The 13,555-nt window shown below is 56.7% G+C and overlaps 1 protein-coding gene across 1 annotated transcript; it reads left to right on the forward strand.

The window, feature by feature from the left end:
- Nucleotides 1-3,970: 3,970 nt before the first annotated feature.
- LOC114106131 (uroplakin-3b-like protein 1) lies at nucleotides 3,971-7,822 on the forward strand. Its single transcript, XM_027952945.2, has 6 exons — nucleotides 3,971-4,067; nucleotides 5,517-5,669; nucleotides 5,849-6,071; nucleotides 6,650-6,726; nucleotides 6,960-7,080; nucleotides 7,714-7,822. The coding sequence occupies exons 1-6, from the start codon at nucleotides 3,971-3,973 to the stop codon at nucleotides 7,820-7,822; spliced, it is 780 nt and encodes a 259-aa protein (XP_027808746.2).
- The last annotated feature ends 5,733 nt before the right edge of the window (nucleotides 7,823-13,555 follow it).

The following is a 13,555-nucleotide window of genomic DNA, read 5'->3' on the forward strand; positions in this document are numbered from 1 at the left end:
AGGCATATGACACCCTGCCTGGCTCCTTTTTATTTTATACAGTGATTGGATCACTGCCTGTGAGGTAGAAGAAAACAAAAAATAGGTAGGAAGGAGACAAAAGGAGATTATGACTTCATTCTGAAAGGCTTGGGCTAAAATTCCTAACACCGTCATTGCCAGGAGTCCCCCTAGCCCTAGTGCTCCCAAATTTCTAGGAAATCTACAAATCTTTAATCACAATTTTAAAGTTAACTGGAAACTCACCCTTATGAAAATTTGCCTCGTGCCCTGTTAGTCCATGAATACATGTATTTTTAGAATAGATCCAGCAAAAGGCAATTCAAAACTTACAATTCAGGACACTTTCCCAGTGATATCTACTGATCAGTTAATGGGGAAGACTCAACCCAAGGCACCTGGAAATCGCCAAACCACTATATGGTCTTTTGGTCACCAGACTCATCCCTACACACCTTCCCTTGCCCACTCTCAACAAATTTCCTGTAAAAGAAGAGCCCGAGACTCCAAAAGCCCTTCTCACCCTGGAGATGGCCCACGTGCTCCCTTGAATGTGTACTTCTCGCTTTCCTAAATAAACCTCTGTGCTTCGATATCTGAAGGGTCTAGAAATTCTTTTCCATCACGTATATCAAGGACCCTGATATCTGGAGATGAAGTCCCCCTCTCCGGGACCTGGATGGACCCCCTCCAGGGAGGACACTACTTGTAGAATTAATTTACATCCCAAACTGGTTTGTTGATCTTTTTTTTCTCCCTCTGTGGGGCTGGACATCAACCCAGGGTCTCACTGGGGCCACAGCCATTGGGCCACCCCTCAGACCACGTTGATCAAATCACCAAGGCTAGAGAACCTCAGGCTGCGCGTGCTCTGTGCTCCTCTGTCCCGTGTTCACTTCCTCCTGTCTCCCAAGGTTCTTGGCAAAGGCCAGTCTTAGGATTCTGTTGGGAGGGGACCCGCAGGAGGAAGAGGAGGAAGGAAAACTCTGACCCCCGCTGGACCACAGGGGCGGGGGCCGGAGCAGGGAGCCCCATTAGAATGGCTACTACTAACCCCAGTTAGAATGGCTACGATCAAAACACAAAAATTAACAAATGCTGACAAGGACGTGGAGAAAAGGATCTCTGTGTGCTGTTGGGGATGTATGTTAGTACAGCCAATGGGGAGAAGGGTATGAAGGACCCTCCAAAAGCTAAACAGGGAACAAAGCATATGACCCAGCCATCCCACTCCTGGGTATATATTCAAAGGAAATGAAATCAGCATACCAAAGAGACACCTGATGCCGTGTTTCTTGTGGTACTATTCACAGTAGCTAGGAGTCAACCTAGGTGCTCATCAGTGGACCAATGGGTAAAGAGAATGTGGTATATCTACACATAATATTTTATTCAGCCATAAAGAAGAATTAAATCCTGTCATTTTCAGCAAAACCGGTGGAACCAGAGGACAGAGGACACAGCCACTCTGTCTATGGTATATATGGTGACATAAGCCAGACACAGAAAGACAAGCACCAGATGTTTCCTTATATGTAGAGGGAGTAGCCGGGTGCAGGAGCGCATGCCTGTAATCTCAGCAGCTCAGGAGGCTGAGGCGGGAGGATCACAAGTTCAATGCCAGCCTCAGCAATGGCGAGGCACTAAGCAACTCAATGAGGCCCTGTCTCTAAATAAAATACAAAGTAGGGCTGGGGATATGGCTCAGTGGTTGAGTACCCCTGAGTTTAATTCCCAGTACCCCCAAAAAAAATTAAAAAATGTGTGTGTGTGTGTGTGTGTGTGTGTGTAGAGGGGTGTAACCTCAGTGGTAGAACACTTGCCTAGCATTCACGAAGCCCTGAGTTCCATCCCTAATACTGCAAGAAAGAAAAAAAAAGAGAGAGAGAGAAATATCACACAGAGTCTAGTAAAATCTACAATTACTACATGTTAATCAGAAAATTAAAACAAGGAAAAAAAAAAGGTTCTTCTCATCTTGGGGCCTTGGCTGAGGCTCACCCCAGGTTAGCACCCTTTCAGCCACCGCTGGGCCTCGGCAGCTCTTCCCTGGAATCTAGTCCTGGCTTAGGCCCCTGTACTCGGGGGTGGAGTCCATCCCTGATGAGAGACACCATTTTAAAACTTGGAAAATCTTCAGCATTCTGCTAGTGTGCCTGAGTGAAGGGTCGGTCACAGAAAACCCACTGGGTAATTATCGGATGTTAACTGGAATATTTTACTTTGGAAGCACGGGGTAAGCAACAGTCGATCCCGTTCAAGTGTTTGTGGATCTTGATCTTCCCAACCACCAGAACTCTGAGAAATAAATCTGTGCTGTGTTTAAGCCGCTCTGTCTGTGGTATTTTGCCACAGGAGCCGGAATGGTCTAGGACAGTGTTAGGATGGCCTTAGGCCTGAGCCTAAGCAACTCCATTTAAAAAACCCTGCAGTCTCTCCAGGCACAGCCACAGAGCCCTCCAGTATGGCCACAAACAAGTCACTTCCCCTCACCCTGATAAACAGAGTGAAGCCCCTGGCAGGCTGTCTTCGCCTGATAAGAGGGAAAGGCGAGAAGATCAGGGTGGAGCCACCAGACCCGATGTTTCTGACCCCAGGATAAATGATGTCACTGAGAAATCCAGTGGTAACTGGTAAGGATTGAAAGGGGGGTCCAAAGCCCCAAAATTTAGAGCAAATGAGCAGGGATTCAGCCAGCTGAAACAAGGATGCACTCGAGCTGGAGAGCCTGATGAGGATATGACATCCCATCACTTGTCATCGTTTCTGAGCCTCTGCGTGATCCTCACCGCTCTCAAACTCTACCGCCTCGTCTGGACCTTGGTGAGAGCTGCAACTCCTCCCTACGACCCCCTCCTCAACCAGTCGTCCACTCCATGCCAGGAAAAGCCTGCCTTGGTTCCGGACCTGGTCACCGCGGTCTGAGTCAGTGTGTATCTGCTGGACATAAAGCCTAAGGCTCAAGACTTCTGAACTCAGCATGCAGAGGGGATGTCTGTCATGAGCCTGTCATGATGAAGTGTGTTTGCAGTGCTTAGAATTAATCTAGAATTGTTTGCTGTGGAATTGATTATGTCTATTGCAGTGCCTAGCATTAAGGATTGTCATTTTCTTGATTAAGAACCTATAGAGTGAAATTGTATTGAGTAATTTGAGTGAATAAAGCATTGAAAGGGGCAAAAGTACGTGGACACTCTTTATTTCTCCCCTCGACTGCATACGTCGCAATTTTGGCCCCTTGCCACAGACAGTTAGCCTCCCTCCTGCCCCCATGCAGGATCTGCCCAGAGAGGGTGTGCGGCATATGGCTGAGCCACAGGAAGACCAGTTGGTAGAAAGTACCATGGGGACATTGAGAAAGAAGGGCGTCATTCTGTTTGAAGGTCAGGGAAGCCGGCTTGAAGGATTTTGCAGAGGCTTCCAAGAGGAGCTGGAATCTGGACTTGGTTTTGTAGAATGGGTGGGGGATTTCTCCTTGGAGAGGAGGTGCTTCCCGGCTGGGGAAGGGCACACGGCGGGCTCAGATGTCTGAGGAGCCCTGGGTGCCTCAGGAAGGAAGCAGCAGTGGGTTGGGGGAGCCTTTAAGTTCCTGGTGGCCAGGGAAGGTCAACCTCTTCCCACCTCACTGAGCTTGAGGTGCCCGCCCAGGTGGGCGCGGCAGGATGGGCCCTGGGGCAGCCCAGGTGGCCTCCTCCTCTGAGGCCTCTCCCAGGCCAGGCCCTCCTGGAAGTGGGGTGGGGGTGTCTGGGCTTGCCTCACCCCAGCAACCGATCCTTCTCTTCAGACCCCACCCTGGTGGGGCCAAATCCACAGAGGCCTGCAGATTCTGCCCCCAAACCTGTCGGACCAGTTCTATGGGAGGAGGGGGCACCCAGGAGGGGCAGCTGAGATGGAAGGAAGCAGCCTCCCCCGGCCCAGCACAGACAGCTGCAGACACTGCAGACAGAACTCTGCACGGACAGACCTTAGGATGCTGGGCCTGGCCGTGAGGCTCAGAGGGGTACAGTCCTGGTGGCTGGTCCTACTGTTACTGCAGCTTATTGGTGTCCCACCGGGGACAGGCCTGGGTGAGTGAAGCCGGGGACTGAGGCAGGGGTGCCCACAGAGCCTCAGGCTTCGGGGAGGTAAGTCTCCTCCCTGGCTGCCCTTCCCTGCCTCCCTGGTCTGGGGACTGGGTCCTGCGTTGGTCTGGGAAGAAGGACCACCTAAAGCAGTCACGGACCAGCACCTGCCCCTCTCCCCAGGACTGGGGAGCAACAATGCTTGCTCTCTTCCTTTGGGGTTCCCATGCCCGAATTCTTAAATGGTTCTCCTCCTCCTCCTTCCTTCGCTATGGAAACCCAGGAGCGCAGGTTACCCCTGCAAACCCCAGGAGGCCCTCAAGGATCCCAAACTAGAAGGGCTTAGAGATACAGTCACCCTCATCTCTGCCGCTCTATTTCTCTCCCCTAGTTGTGCAAACATTAAGTGCCTATTGTATGCAAAGTCTCCTGGGCCTCTGAGAGAGTATTGAGGGCCTTGAGAAAGAAGGAATCAAGCACCCTCCCAGGCTAGAAGGTTCTGGAAGGTTCTAGTCCAAACCTGTGCAGTTGATGTAGTGGCAGTGAGACATAGTGAACTGGACTGGAGGGGTGGGTGGCTGAGACCCGTATGAGAGCCCACTTGGTCTTTCTGCTTGTGTCAGTATTTGGGGCTGGGGAGCTGAAGGCACTCAGGGAGGAGGGAGGGGGTCCAAGCCCCCCAGCTGCAAGGCTGGACACAGGCCACATTGCCAATCCTGAGTCACCTCTGGCATTGGAGGCTGTGAGGGGAGCCCAGAGGGGGTGGAGGTCCCAGAGAAGAAGTTGTCTTGGGGTCTCAGTGGGAGGTGACTTGGGGTCTCAGTGGGAGTTGGAAGAGAACTGGGTGGAGAAGAGAGGAATGTTCTAGACTCAACCAGCTTCAGGCCCCAGAGCCAATGGTCCCCACAGGAGGGTTATCTCTGGGTCTCAGTGCAGGGGACCTTTGTGCGTCAGCTCCTCACCCTCCCAAGCCATCCATTTCTCCCATCAAGCAAACCAACCTGGACCAGGTAGATAGAGATGGAGGGGCTCCTCTGGCTACCTGGAACGTCAGGAGCAGTGTCTAGCCCAGGGCTCGGTCCCCCAGACGTGAATCTCACCCCAGCAAGGCCCACACCTGGTGGGGGAATGCTGTGTGCTTCGGTCTGCTCTTCCTGGATGCTGCCAATCACACGGAGACCCACAGGTGGGAGGAGGACATGGCCTTCCCTCCCAGCTCCCACAGTGCCCACCCTTAGCAGGCTCCTAAGGGAGGCTGGACTCAGGCCACCTGCCCATGGCCCATGGGGCACAGAGTTGCCAGGGAGCCCTTCTGAGCACAGCCCGACCCGACCTCCCAGGAAGAGCCCCTATCTCTGTCAGACCAGGGCTGCCCAGACAGGCCTGTGTCTCCCCCTCAGACCGGGCGGTTGCCCTGTTCAGGCTCCTGCATCCCCTCCCCTGTGCCCTTCCCAGAGCACATCAGCTACGTGCCCCGGCTCTCCAGTGTCACCCTGGCCGGGAAGCTCACACAGTCCACCTTCACGCTTGAGCAACCACTGGGCCTGTTCGATGACCTCAATATCTCTAACTCGGACCCCATCTGGCTGGTGGTGGCCCACAGCAACGGTGGGTACCACGGCCACCAGGCCTTGGTTTTCCCCTGTGCAATGGGCGGGCCTGGGTGGGGAGCAGCAGGAGTGAGGGAAAGCTGGGGACACAGGAGCGGTGGGGGGTGTGGCCCGGGAGGGTCGTCTGCAGGCCTGGTGGCACAGGGCTGGAGTCCTGACTGGCCATGTCACCTTCAGCCATCCAGAACTTCACTGTCCCACAGAAGACAAAGGACATTCCTGCCCCCGCTAACTTCTCCCAGAAGGGCTACTACCTCACACTGAGGGCCAACCAGAAGCTCTACCGGCGTGGTGGCCAGGCCAGCAAGCAGCTCCCTGTCCTCCGTGTGGGCAATGATACACACTGCTCCTGGACAAAAGTGGGCTGCAATCACCCACTGCAGGGCTCGGGACCCTACAGGTGAGGGGAGCTGCCAGGTCCCGGCTGAGCTGGGGATGCTCCTGCCTGGGCCAAGCCGGACCCTGACAACTTCCGGTGGGACACCTGGGTTCCCTGTTGTACCAGTAGGAGTGTGAGGCGGGGAGAAGGGGCTGGGGATGCCTCAGTGAATCCTCCTATCTTTTTGGAGCAATGGGCCCCCAATGTAAGCCCCAGTCCCCACTGGTGGTCTGGGACTCAGGGCTGGATCGATCATTTTCTCCCACACATTCTGCATGTCCAGGGCGTTATGCTCCTCAGCCCCGTCTCCCTTCATCAACTGCTTGATTCACTCATGTTTAGGGCTGAGAGTCTAATTCACCCCCCACACATTTCTCAAAGGGCACAGGTCCAGAGAAGGAGAAGATGCATCCAAGAACACACAGCCAAATGTGAACTCCTCTTGGGCTCTGAGGCTGTGCTATTTAGCCCAGGCCCCATTTTCCCACCCCAGGATGCTCTTCCTATGCCTGGGAGTTGAGGGGAGAAATTGTCAGGCACCAGGGTCCGAGGGTTTCAGAACGCAAGGGCTCCACCCCCAATACTGGGTTTGCTGTTAGGGTGAAGTTCCTGGTAATGAGCAAGGAGGGACCTGTGGCTGAGACAGAATGGTCCAAGGAGACCCGCCTGCAGCAAGGTAGGGGGCGAGATGAGCAGCTTAAATGGTAGGGGCTGGGGGCTCCTAGAGAGAGCGGGGGGCCTGGGGCACTAGGCCAGACCCCGTCAATCAGAGGCATGTTGCTATTCTGCCGGCTGCAGGTGCTCCTTCTGGCTCAGGTGGAGGGTGGTTGGTCCAGAGGCTGTGTGTGCAAGGGCCCCCTTCGCAGGTCAAATGAAGTCCTCTTCCTATGTGGCCCATCATCCTCCCAGCCCAGGTATTGCAAGCTCTTACGGGGCCCCAGAGTGCAGGCACAGTGGTCATCATTGCCATCCTGTCGGTCCTGCTGGCCATCCTCCTGGCTGCTGTCCTCATCATGCTCACACAAGCCTAGTGAGTAGACAGGGCTGGGACCACCTCCCAGGGCCCTCTGCTGGGGTGGTTTTCCTTAAAGGCCAGACAGGGCTAACAATAAATTGTGCACGGGATCCCTGAGGTTCCAGAACCCCTGGGTTCTGAGCTAGTGATCCATCCTTCCTGCTGGGAACGCACCGGAGCGGGATGGGAGTGAGTGTGCATTATCCCTTCCCTCCGTGCCCTCTTTGCTCCACACCTACCCACTTTCCGAGCTGGCACTGCTCGCCCCCTGGTGGCAGATTTTGGTATTGCGAGCAGACAAGGCGACACCCTGGGAAGGTAGATTGCTTTCAGCACGTGCTGGGAGTTGCTCAGAGGCTGGGACTTGGCAGAGAGGGGGCGTCTGTAAGGTTTCCCTGAGAAAAGGAGACACCTTTCCTGGTGGTATTTGGGGTGGCAGGGAGGTGGGGAGGCTTCGGGGCAGGAGAGTGGCAGGCAGGTGAGATCAGGGGCTGAGTCAGGGGCTGCATCTCACAGGCCCCCGGGAGGCAGGGTGGGGGAACAAGGTTCTAGAGGGATCCTGTTCGATGTTGTGGGGCACCAGGCGACGGCTGGGATTGCAATCAGGCGCTTTGTTCGCCATCCTCTCTCCCTCTCTCTCCACCCAAGCTGCGAAAGCTGCAGGAACGTTCCCGTTTCGATCCCAGAGGAGCCACTGAGCATGGGAAGATACAGCACCCACCACATGGGCGACCCTTCAGCTGTGGGGGGCTCATGAGCCACTCCAGGGGCACCTGGCTACCTCTCGGCCTCCTGCCTGGACCAGGCTGCACAGCCCCGAAGCTTCTGGATCCTAGAGAGGTGGCTCTAAATGATGGTGGGGTGTGTGTGTGTGTCCTTACCCCAAAGCTTGGACCAGTCCCTGGCAGAAATAAATACCCCGACACCTTCCTGCTCGACTACAGCACCCTGCACCCAGGCAGGCTTCCTGTGCCCACGGGTCCGGCTCTGTTGGGAAGGCTCTGGGGTCGGGGGCAGGACCAGGGCTGAGGCTTAAGGTCCAAGGCCAGCTGTCACCCAGGCCAGAGCAAATCTCTCTTTGAGCCTCCGTATCTGTAATGTGTGGATAGTGACGATGGCCTCCCTGCCCAGCCACACTCCTCCTACCAAAGGTCCCACACAGCAGGTCCAGGTGTGCTGTCCATCACCCCCACGTCCTCCTGGTGGCCCCTCTCCCCAGCTGCCTCTCCTCCTGGATGGAGGATTGAGAGCCACCCTCTTCCCCTTCTTCCAGTCCCCCAGTAGGTCCAACTTCGAAACTTTGTGCCCACCTTAGTCCATACTTCCAGGTGGGGCAGCGTGGGACGGGGTAGGGGCAGGAAGTGTGTGTGAAGCTGTGGTTCCCGAGAGCAGCCTGACTCAGCCCAGAGCAGACCCCACCCCAACCTAACTCAGGGCACCCACAGCTGCTGGCCATCAGCCATGCCTCGTGCCAGGCACTAAGGGGGCCAGAGATGGCCCAGGTAATTCTATCCTCCAGGTGTCCCCTGCTGTCAGGGGAGGACAGTGACACCCAGGTGTTGGAGAGCCATCCTGGTGGCTCCCTTCCTGGGGGAGGTGTGACTTTGGTGGAGGAACAGGACACCTGTGCCAGGTGGACACTGGCAGGATGCCCAGACAGGAGCCACATGGCGCTGCCAGAGGGCAGGCTGGGGACAGTGCGAGCCAAGGGAGGGTGTCCAGGGAAGGAGGGGAGGCTGGGAGGCACCTGGTGCTACGTGCAGGGCCCTTGCCCTCTGAGACAGAAGATTAGGGAAGGAGGGCTGGCTGGGTTCCCAGGTGCCTTCCTCTGTGACCTGCAAATGTCCCTAAGTGGTTTATTAGCTGGAGCAGACACATCCGGCTCCTGCAGCGGAGGAAATGCTCAAGTGACCGTGGGGCAATCAGGCTGGGAGGGGCAGTAGGGGAGGGGACCATCTCCTCTCCATGGCCTCTCCAGGACAGTTATGAGCCCTGGCCTTGGGGCTGGGTGACCCTGGACAGGTCACTTTCCTAGGATGGGCCTCAGTTTCTCCTTAGGTGAAAAGCCAAGGTTGAGTGGCCCGACCTGGAGGGCCTGGTAGCCGATAGACCTTTCCCCACGCCCTGTGTGGGCCCGGCCCTGCAGGAAGCAGATGGCATGTGTCCCAAAGGGCAATTGAGAGCATTTGCAAAGGTGTGGGCAGCCTTAGGGGGAGCAGCAGAGGGGTGATCCAGCCTGTCACCAATGGAGTCACATGCACTCTGGAACTGAAGGCTCCAGAGGAAGGGAGGAAGGGAGTGGCGTTTCCAGAGCCAGCAAACAGTAGCCACGGGCCGGAGTCCACTGGGCAGGAGCAGAGGCTATAGATAGAGGGACAAGGCCACTGGAGAAAGCTGGGTAATAAATGCCCGGCACTGTCCTGCCTTAGCCAGAAACAAGGTGGTAGGGGTGCGGGGGTTTGGTCAGGCTCCTGGGCACAGAGCAGTACAGAGAGGGGCAAGAGCGGATTTAGAAGGCATGGGACACCTGGGAGACTCTCCTCTGGAACAGAGTCTTCCCACCTTCCTGTCTCCAGCCTGACACAAGGACAGAAAGATGGCCACGAGGTTCTGCTCCAGTCAGAGGGCTGCTGAGGCTGGGTGGGGCATTCAGAGGGGACTCTGCAGGGACTGACCCTTGAGTTCTAGAGGACAGGGGTCTTGGCCAGCTGGAGAAGCGGTGGCCCCTGATGACCCTTTATCCCCTTCCTGGGAACCAGCCCACAGGCCTCAGGAATGGGAGGTAGGGCCTGAGTCCACCCTGCTCCTTGTCCTGTCTGGAGTGACTGTCCCAGGATGGGTGCTTGTGCTCCCTCCACCCCGCCCACCCCTGTCCCTGGTGGCCACCCATGTCCTGGGCCTGCACCTGGTCCGTGGGAGGTGTGGGTCCCCTCCATCAGCCCCCGTCCCTGCCACTCACTCTTACGCTGCCTCAGCCTCTTCCATGGGTGTTAATGACCCCCGTCTGTCCTCTTATCTGCCTCATATGTCCTTGGTGCCCTGGCCACCCTGGACAGCCCGGAGGCCCCTCATGCTAACACGCCACTCCACAGCCCAGCCTGGAGCTGCCCAGCCTTGTGCCTCCCCGGCGTTCCTGGTTCTCCAGGCTTCAGGCTGGATGCTGGCAGACCCAGGTCACCTGTGTCCCTGACCCCACGCTCTGCTTCCTACCCTAGACACAGCCTGTGTATAAGCCTTAAGCCACCTGCTCAGGACCTGCCCGCTGCTGAGCCCAGAGGCGGCCTGGGTGGAGAGCAGGCCCAGCGTGCGTGGGATGTGGGGGTTCTCCAGCCCGAGGGGAGATGCTGGCCGCAGATGCTGGTTTCTCTGGGCTCTTCTGGGGCTTGAGAGTCGAGGGAGGGGACTGAGTCTCAGTGCCCGGTCCTACCAACCCACCGGCCATCCTCCCCATGCAGCCTCAGGTCCAGAGCCAAGTCCCAGGGGGCCATGGGGGAATGAACGCCCCAAGAGGGTGATGTTGGGCCCCAGCCTCGGCGTCCAGCCTCACCCACCTGGGCTTCAGCCTCTTTGCCCCAGGAAAGGGGTGGATGGGATGAGCAGGACTCTCTGTCTGCCTCTGGCCCTCAGGCCACTGGGTCCCTCCCCACTCACTCTTTCCCACTGACAGCAGACGGTTCTGACCCTGTTGGGCACTGGGCCACGTGTTCCCAGCTCAAGGCCATCCCCCACCCTCCTCCGTGGCAGCTGGTCATGCGCAGAGATACCACAGGACCCTGCTGGCTGGTCCATGCCACCTGGGGCTGCCAGGAAGAGGGGCACTAGGCCTGCTGGAGCATCAGAGGTGTCCAGGCACGTCTGGGAGGCACCAAGCCTGGGGACCCTGCAGGGCACCTCCTCAGGTCATCAGGGGCCCATGGACACCGGCTCCCACCTACTGACCACACGGTGCAGCTCTATGGGCCTTCTCAGCCCTCCAACTCACAGGGGGACCCACTTGGGAGCATAGGCTTGGGGACAATGATTTTGAGTGGTGAAGTGATGTCCTATGAACCAGGTGTCTCCTGACATCATCCTGGTAAATGGACAACTGGGAAGCGCAGGGACCCCGCCTCTCTTCCTGCCTCCTTCTGTCCCTGTTTTCCCATCTCCAGGTGTGGGGTTGTGTGTCCCCTGGGGTTATGTTTCTCGCTGTCCCTTGTCCCTATTTTTTTGCACTGGGGATTGACCCAGGTGCTCTCCCACTGAGCTCCACCCCCAGCTCTTTTATTTTGAGGCAAGGTCTTGCTAAGTTGCCCAGGTTGGCCTCAAACTTGGGATCCCCCTGCCTCAACCTCTGCAGTAGCTGGGATTGCAGGGGTGTGCCACCACGCCCAGCTTCTTGTCCCTCTTTTTAAGCCTGACCAGCCTCGGAAACACCTTTTGCTTCCAGAAGGGGAGCTTTCTGGGCCAGTCCAGGTGTGGGCCTGACCATTTCCCAGCATACGCAAGCTCCAGGCAGATGGTGGCTTTCCCTTCCGCAGGGAAGGGAAAAGCAGGGGAGAGGAGAAAAACACAGTAGAGACAACAGGGACAGAACAGGTGTCAGGGACAGAAACGTCACAATCCATTGCCCCAAATCGCAGGTACAGAAGTAAAGAGAGGGTCACCCCGGACCCCTTTCCCTGCTGGCTCTGCTTCTAAGCCGTCTGCATGCCCACCCCCAGACTCCCTGCTCTCCCAGTATAAGAGTGGGGTGCATCTCGACCCCCTGCCCCACCATGGACACTTGCACCTCCTATTTGGCCTGGGAGTTGGCCCACACAGAGGGGTCTGGCGGTCCAGGCAGGACCGCGTGGCCTGGGAAGAGTCAGCTGACCAGGTGTCTGGGGGCAGGGTACTTTCTGGTCTGGCCCCACCACAGTAATCTTGAATGGGACTATTCCCACCTTGGGGCACAAGGATGCACGGGGTGCTTGTGTGTGTGTGTGTGTGTGTGTGTGTGTGCGTGCACATGCGTGAGCGTCAGAGATTGAACCCAGGGGCACTTGACTATTGAGCCACATCCCCAGCACTATTTTATGTTATATTTAGAGACAGGGTCTCACTTGGTGGCTTAGTGCCTCAATTTTGCTGAGGCTGGCTTTGACCTCTCGATCCTCCTGCCTCAGCCTCCCCAGCTGCTGGGATTACAGGTGTCATCTGTGCTCCAGGCAGGGGTGTATTTTCAAAGTGGGGTCTCCCAGGAGCCCAGCCACCCTGCTATGGGACCCCTTCTCTGGGAGGAGAGCCCAGGCCTCGGGTGTGAGCCTTTATTCAGGAGCGAGTATACGAGCCTGCTGGAGACAGGGTGCATGGAACCAAGGTGGCCAGGGCCAGCCAGGGGAGGTCCCAGGGTCAGGACTGGATCCTGAGGGTCCTGGGAGCCCTTGAGGGGTTTTTAGCAGGACATAAGAGCCCATTGGAGGGTAGAGGTGACTGGGAGGGGCAGGGCCCTTCATGGGAGGCAGGGATGTCGGGCTCTCTCACTCGGGCTGTGTGGGGACTCCCTGGGGACCTGACTGGTGGAAAGCCCCCTCCTAGGACAATTTCCTGCCTGGCCTCTGATGCCCAGATCTCTGACCCCAGCAGTCCTGGGTAGTCTCCAATCCCACCTCCAGCTTCCTCCATGGGAGGATGAGGCTGGGCATTTCTATTCTCTTTCTGGAAGGTTCAGCAGGTTAATGAGGGCAAAGCACGGAACTCCACTCAGGGGATGAACTTCTGGGAAGAGAGCAACCTGCATCTGGGCTGGGGGCCAAAGGCAGAGTGGGGACCGCACCTCTGGTCATGGACTATCCACTGACTGCCCCAGGGTCGCGACTTGGCCCCTCTGACCAGCCGCAGGCGACTTTCTGTGAATGTCAGAGACACAGAATGGAGGCTTCTCTGCCTCCACAGTGCAGAAGACCCTCCTCTTCCCAGGGTGGGCCTACTCCAGCCTTGCCTGGCCCAGAGGCCGTTTCTCAGGGCCTGGGGAAGGTGTGGCCATGTGGCCCTGGCTATCCCTACCTTGCCTGCTGGATGAACAGGTTCTGAATCCCACCAGGACCTTGAAGTGACACCAGGCCTGTGCTAAGGCTCCAAGAAGTTAAAAGCTGCCCCCAAATCTTTCATTGTAATCCTAGTGATTCAGGAGGCTGAGGCAGGAGGCTCTCAAATTGGAGGCCAATTTTGTGAAACCCTGTGGCTTTTTTTTTTTAATGTGGTTCGATCCTCAGCACCACATAAAAATAAATAAATAAAATAAAGGTATTGTGTCCACCTACAACTAAAAAAGAGCGATAAAGAAAAAGAACACTGACTCCCAAAGCAGAACACAATCCAGACAGGTCAGTTCCTATGGTTGTCCCTCCCCAGGCCCTTCACACCTGCCCCCACCACCTCCCCAGGGGGCCCACCAGGATCTTTCTCTACCTCCCTCCAGCTTCCCAGATGCAGAAATCCCAGATCGTTTGGCCTGTAGTTTGCAGAG

This window comes from Marmota flaviventris, chromosome 19 (assembly GCF_047511675.1).
Source record: "Marmota flaviventris isolate mMarFla1 chromosome 19, mMarFla1.hap1, whole genome shotgun sequence".
NCBI classification, from domain to species: domain Eukaryota; kingdom Metazoa; phylum Chordata; class Mammalia; order Rodentia; family Sciuridae; genus Marmota; species Marmota flaviventris.

What these genes read in the sequence shown, in the direction of transcription:
- LOC114106131 (XM_027952945.2), top strand. Translation starts at nt 3,971, where the DNA reads ATGCTGGGCCTGGCCGTGAGGCTCAGAGGGGTACAGTCCTGGTGGCTG. An exon ending in CCCACCGGGGACAGGCCTGG is followed by an intron (nt 4,068 to 5,516) that starts GTGAGTGAAGCC and finishes TGCCCTTCCCAG; the next exon opens with AGCACATCAGCTACGTGCCC. An exon ending in GGTGGTGGCCCACAGCAACG is followed by an intron (nt 5,670 to 5,848) that starts GTGGGTACCACG and finishes TGTCACCTTCAG; the next exon opens with CCATCCAGAACTTCACTGTC.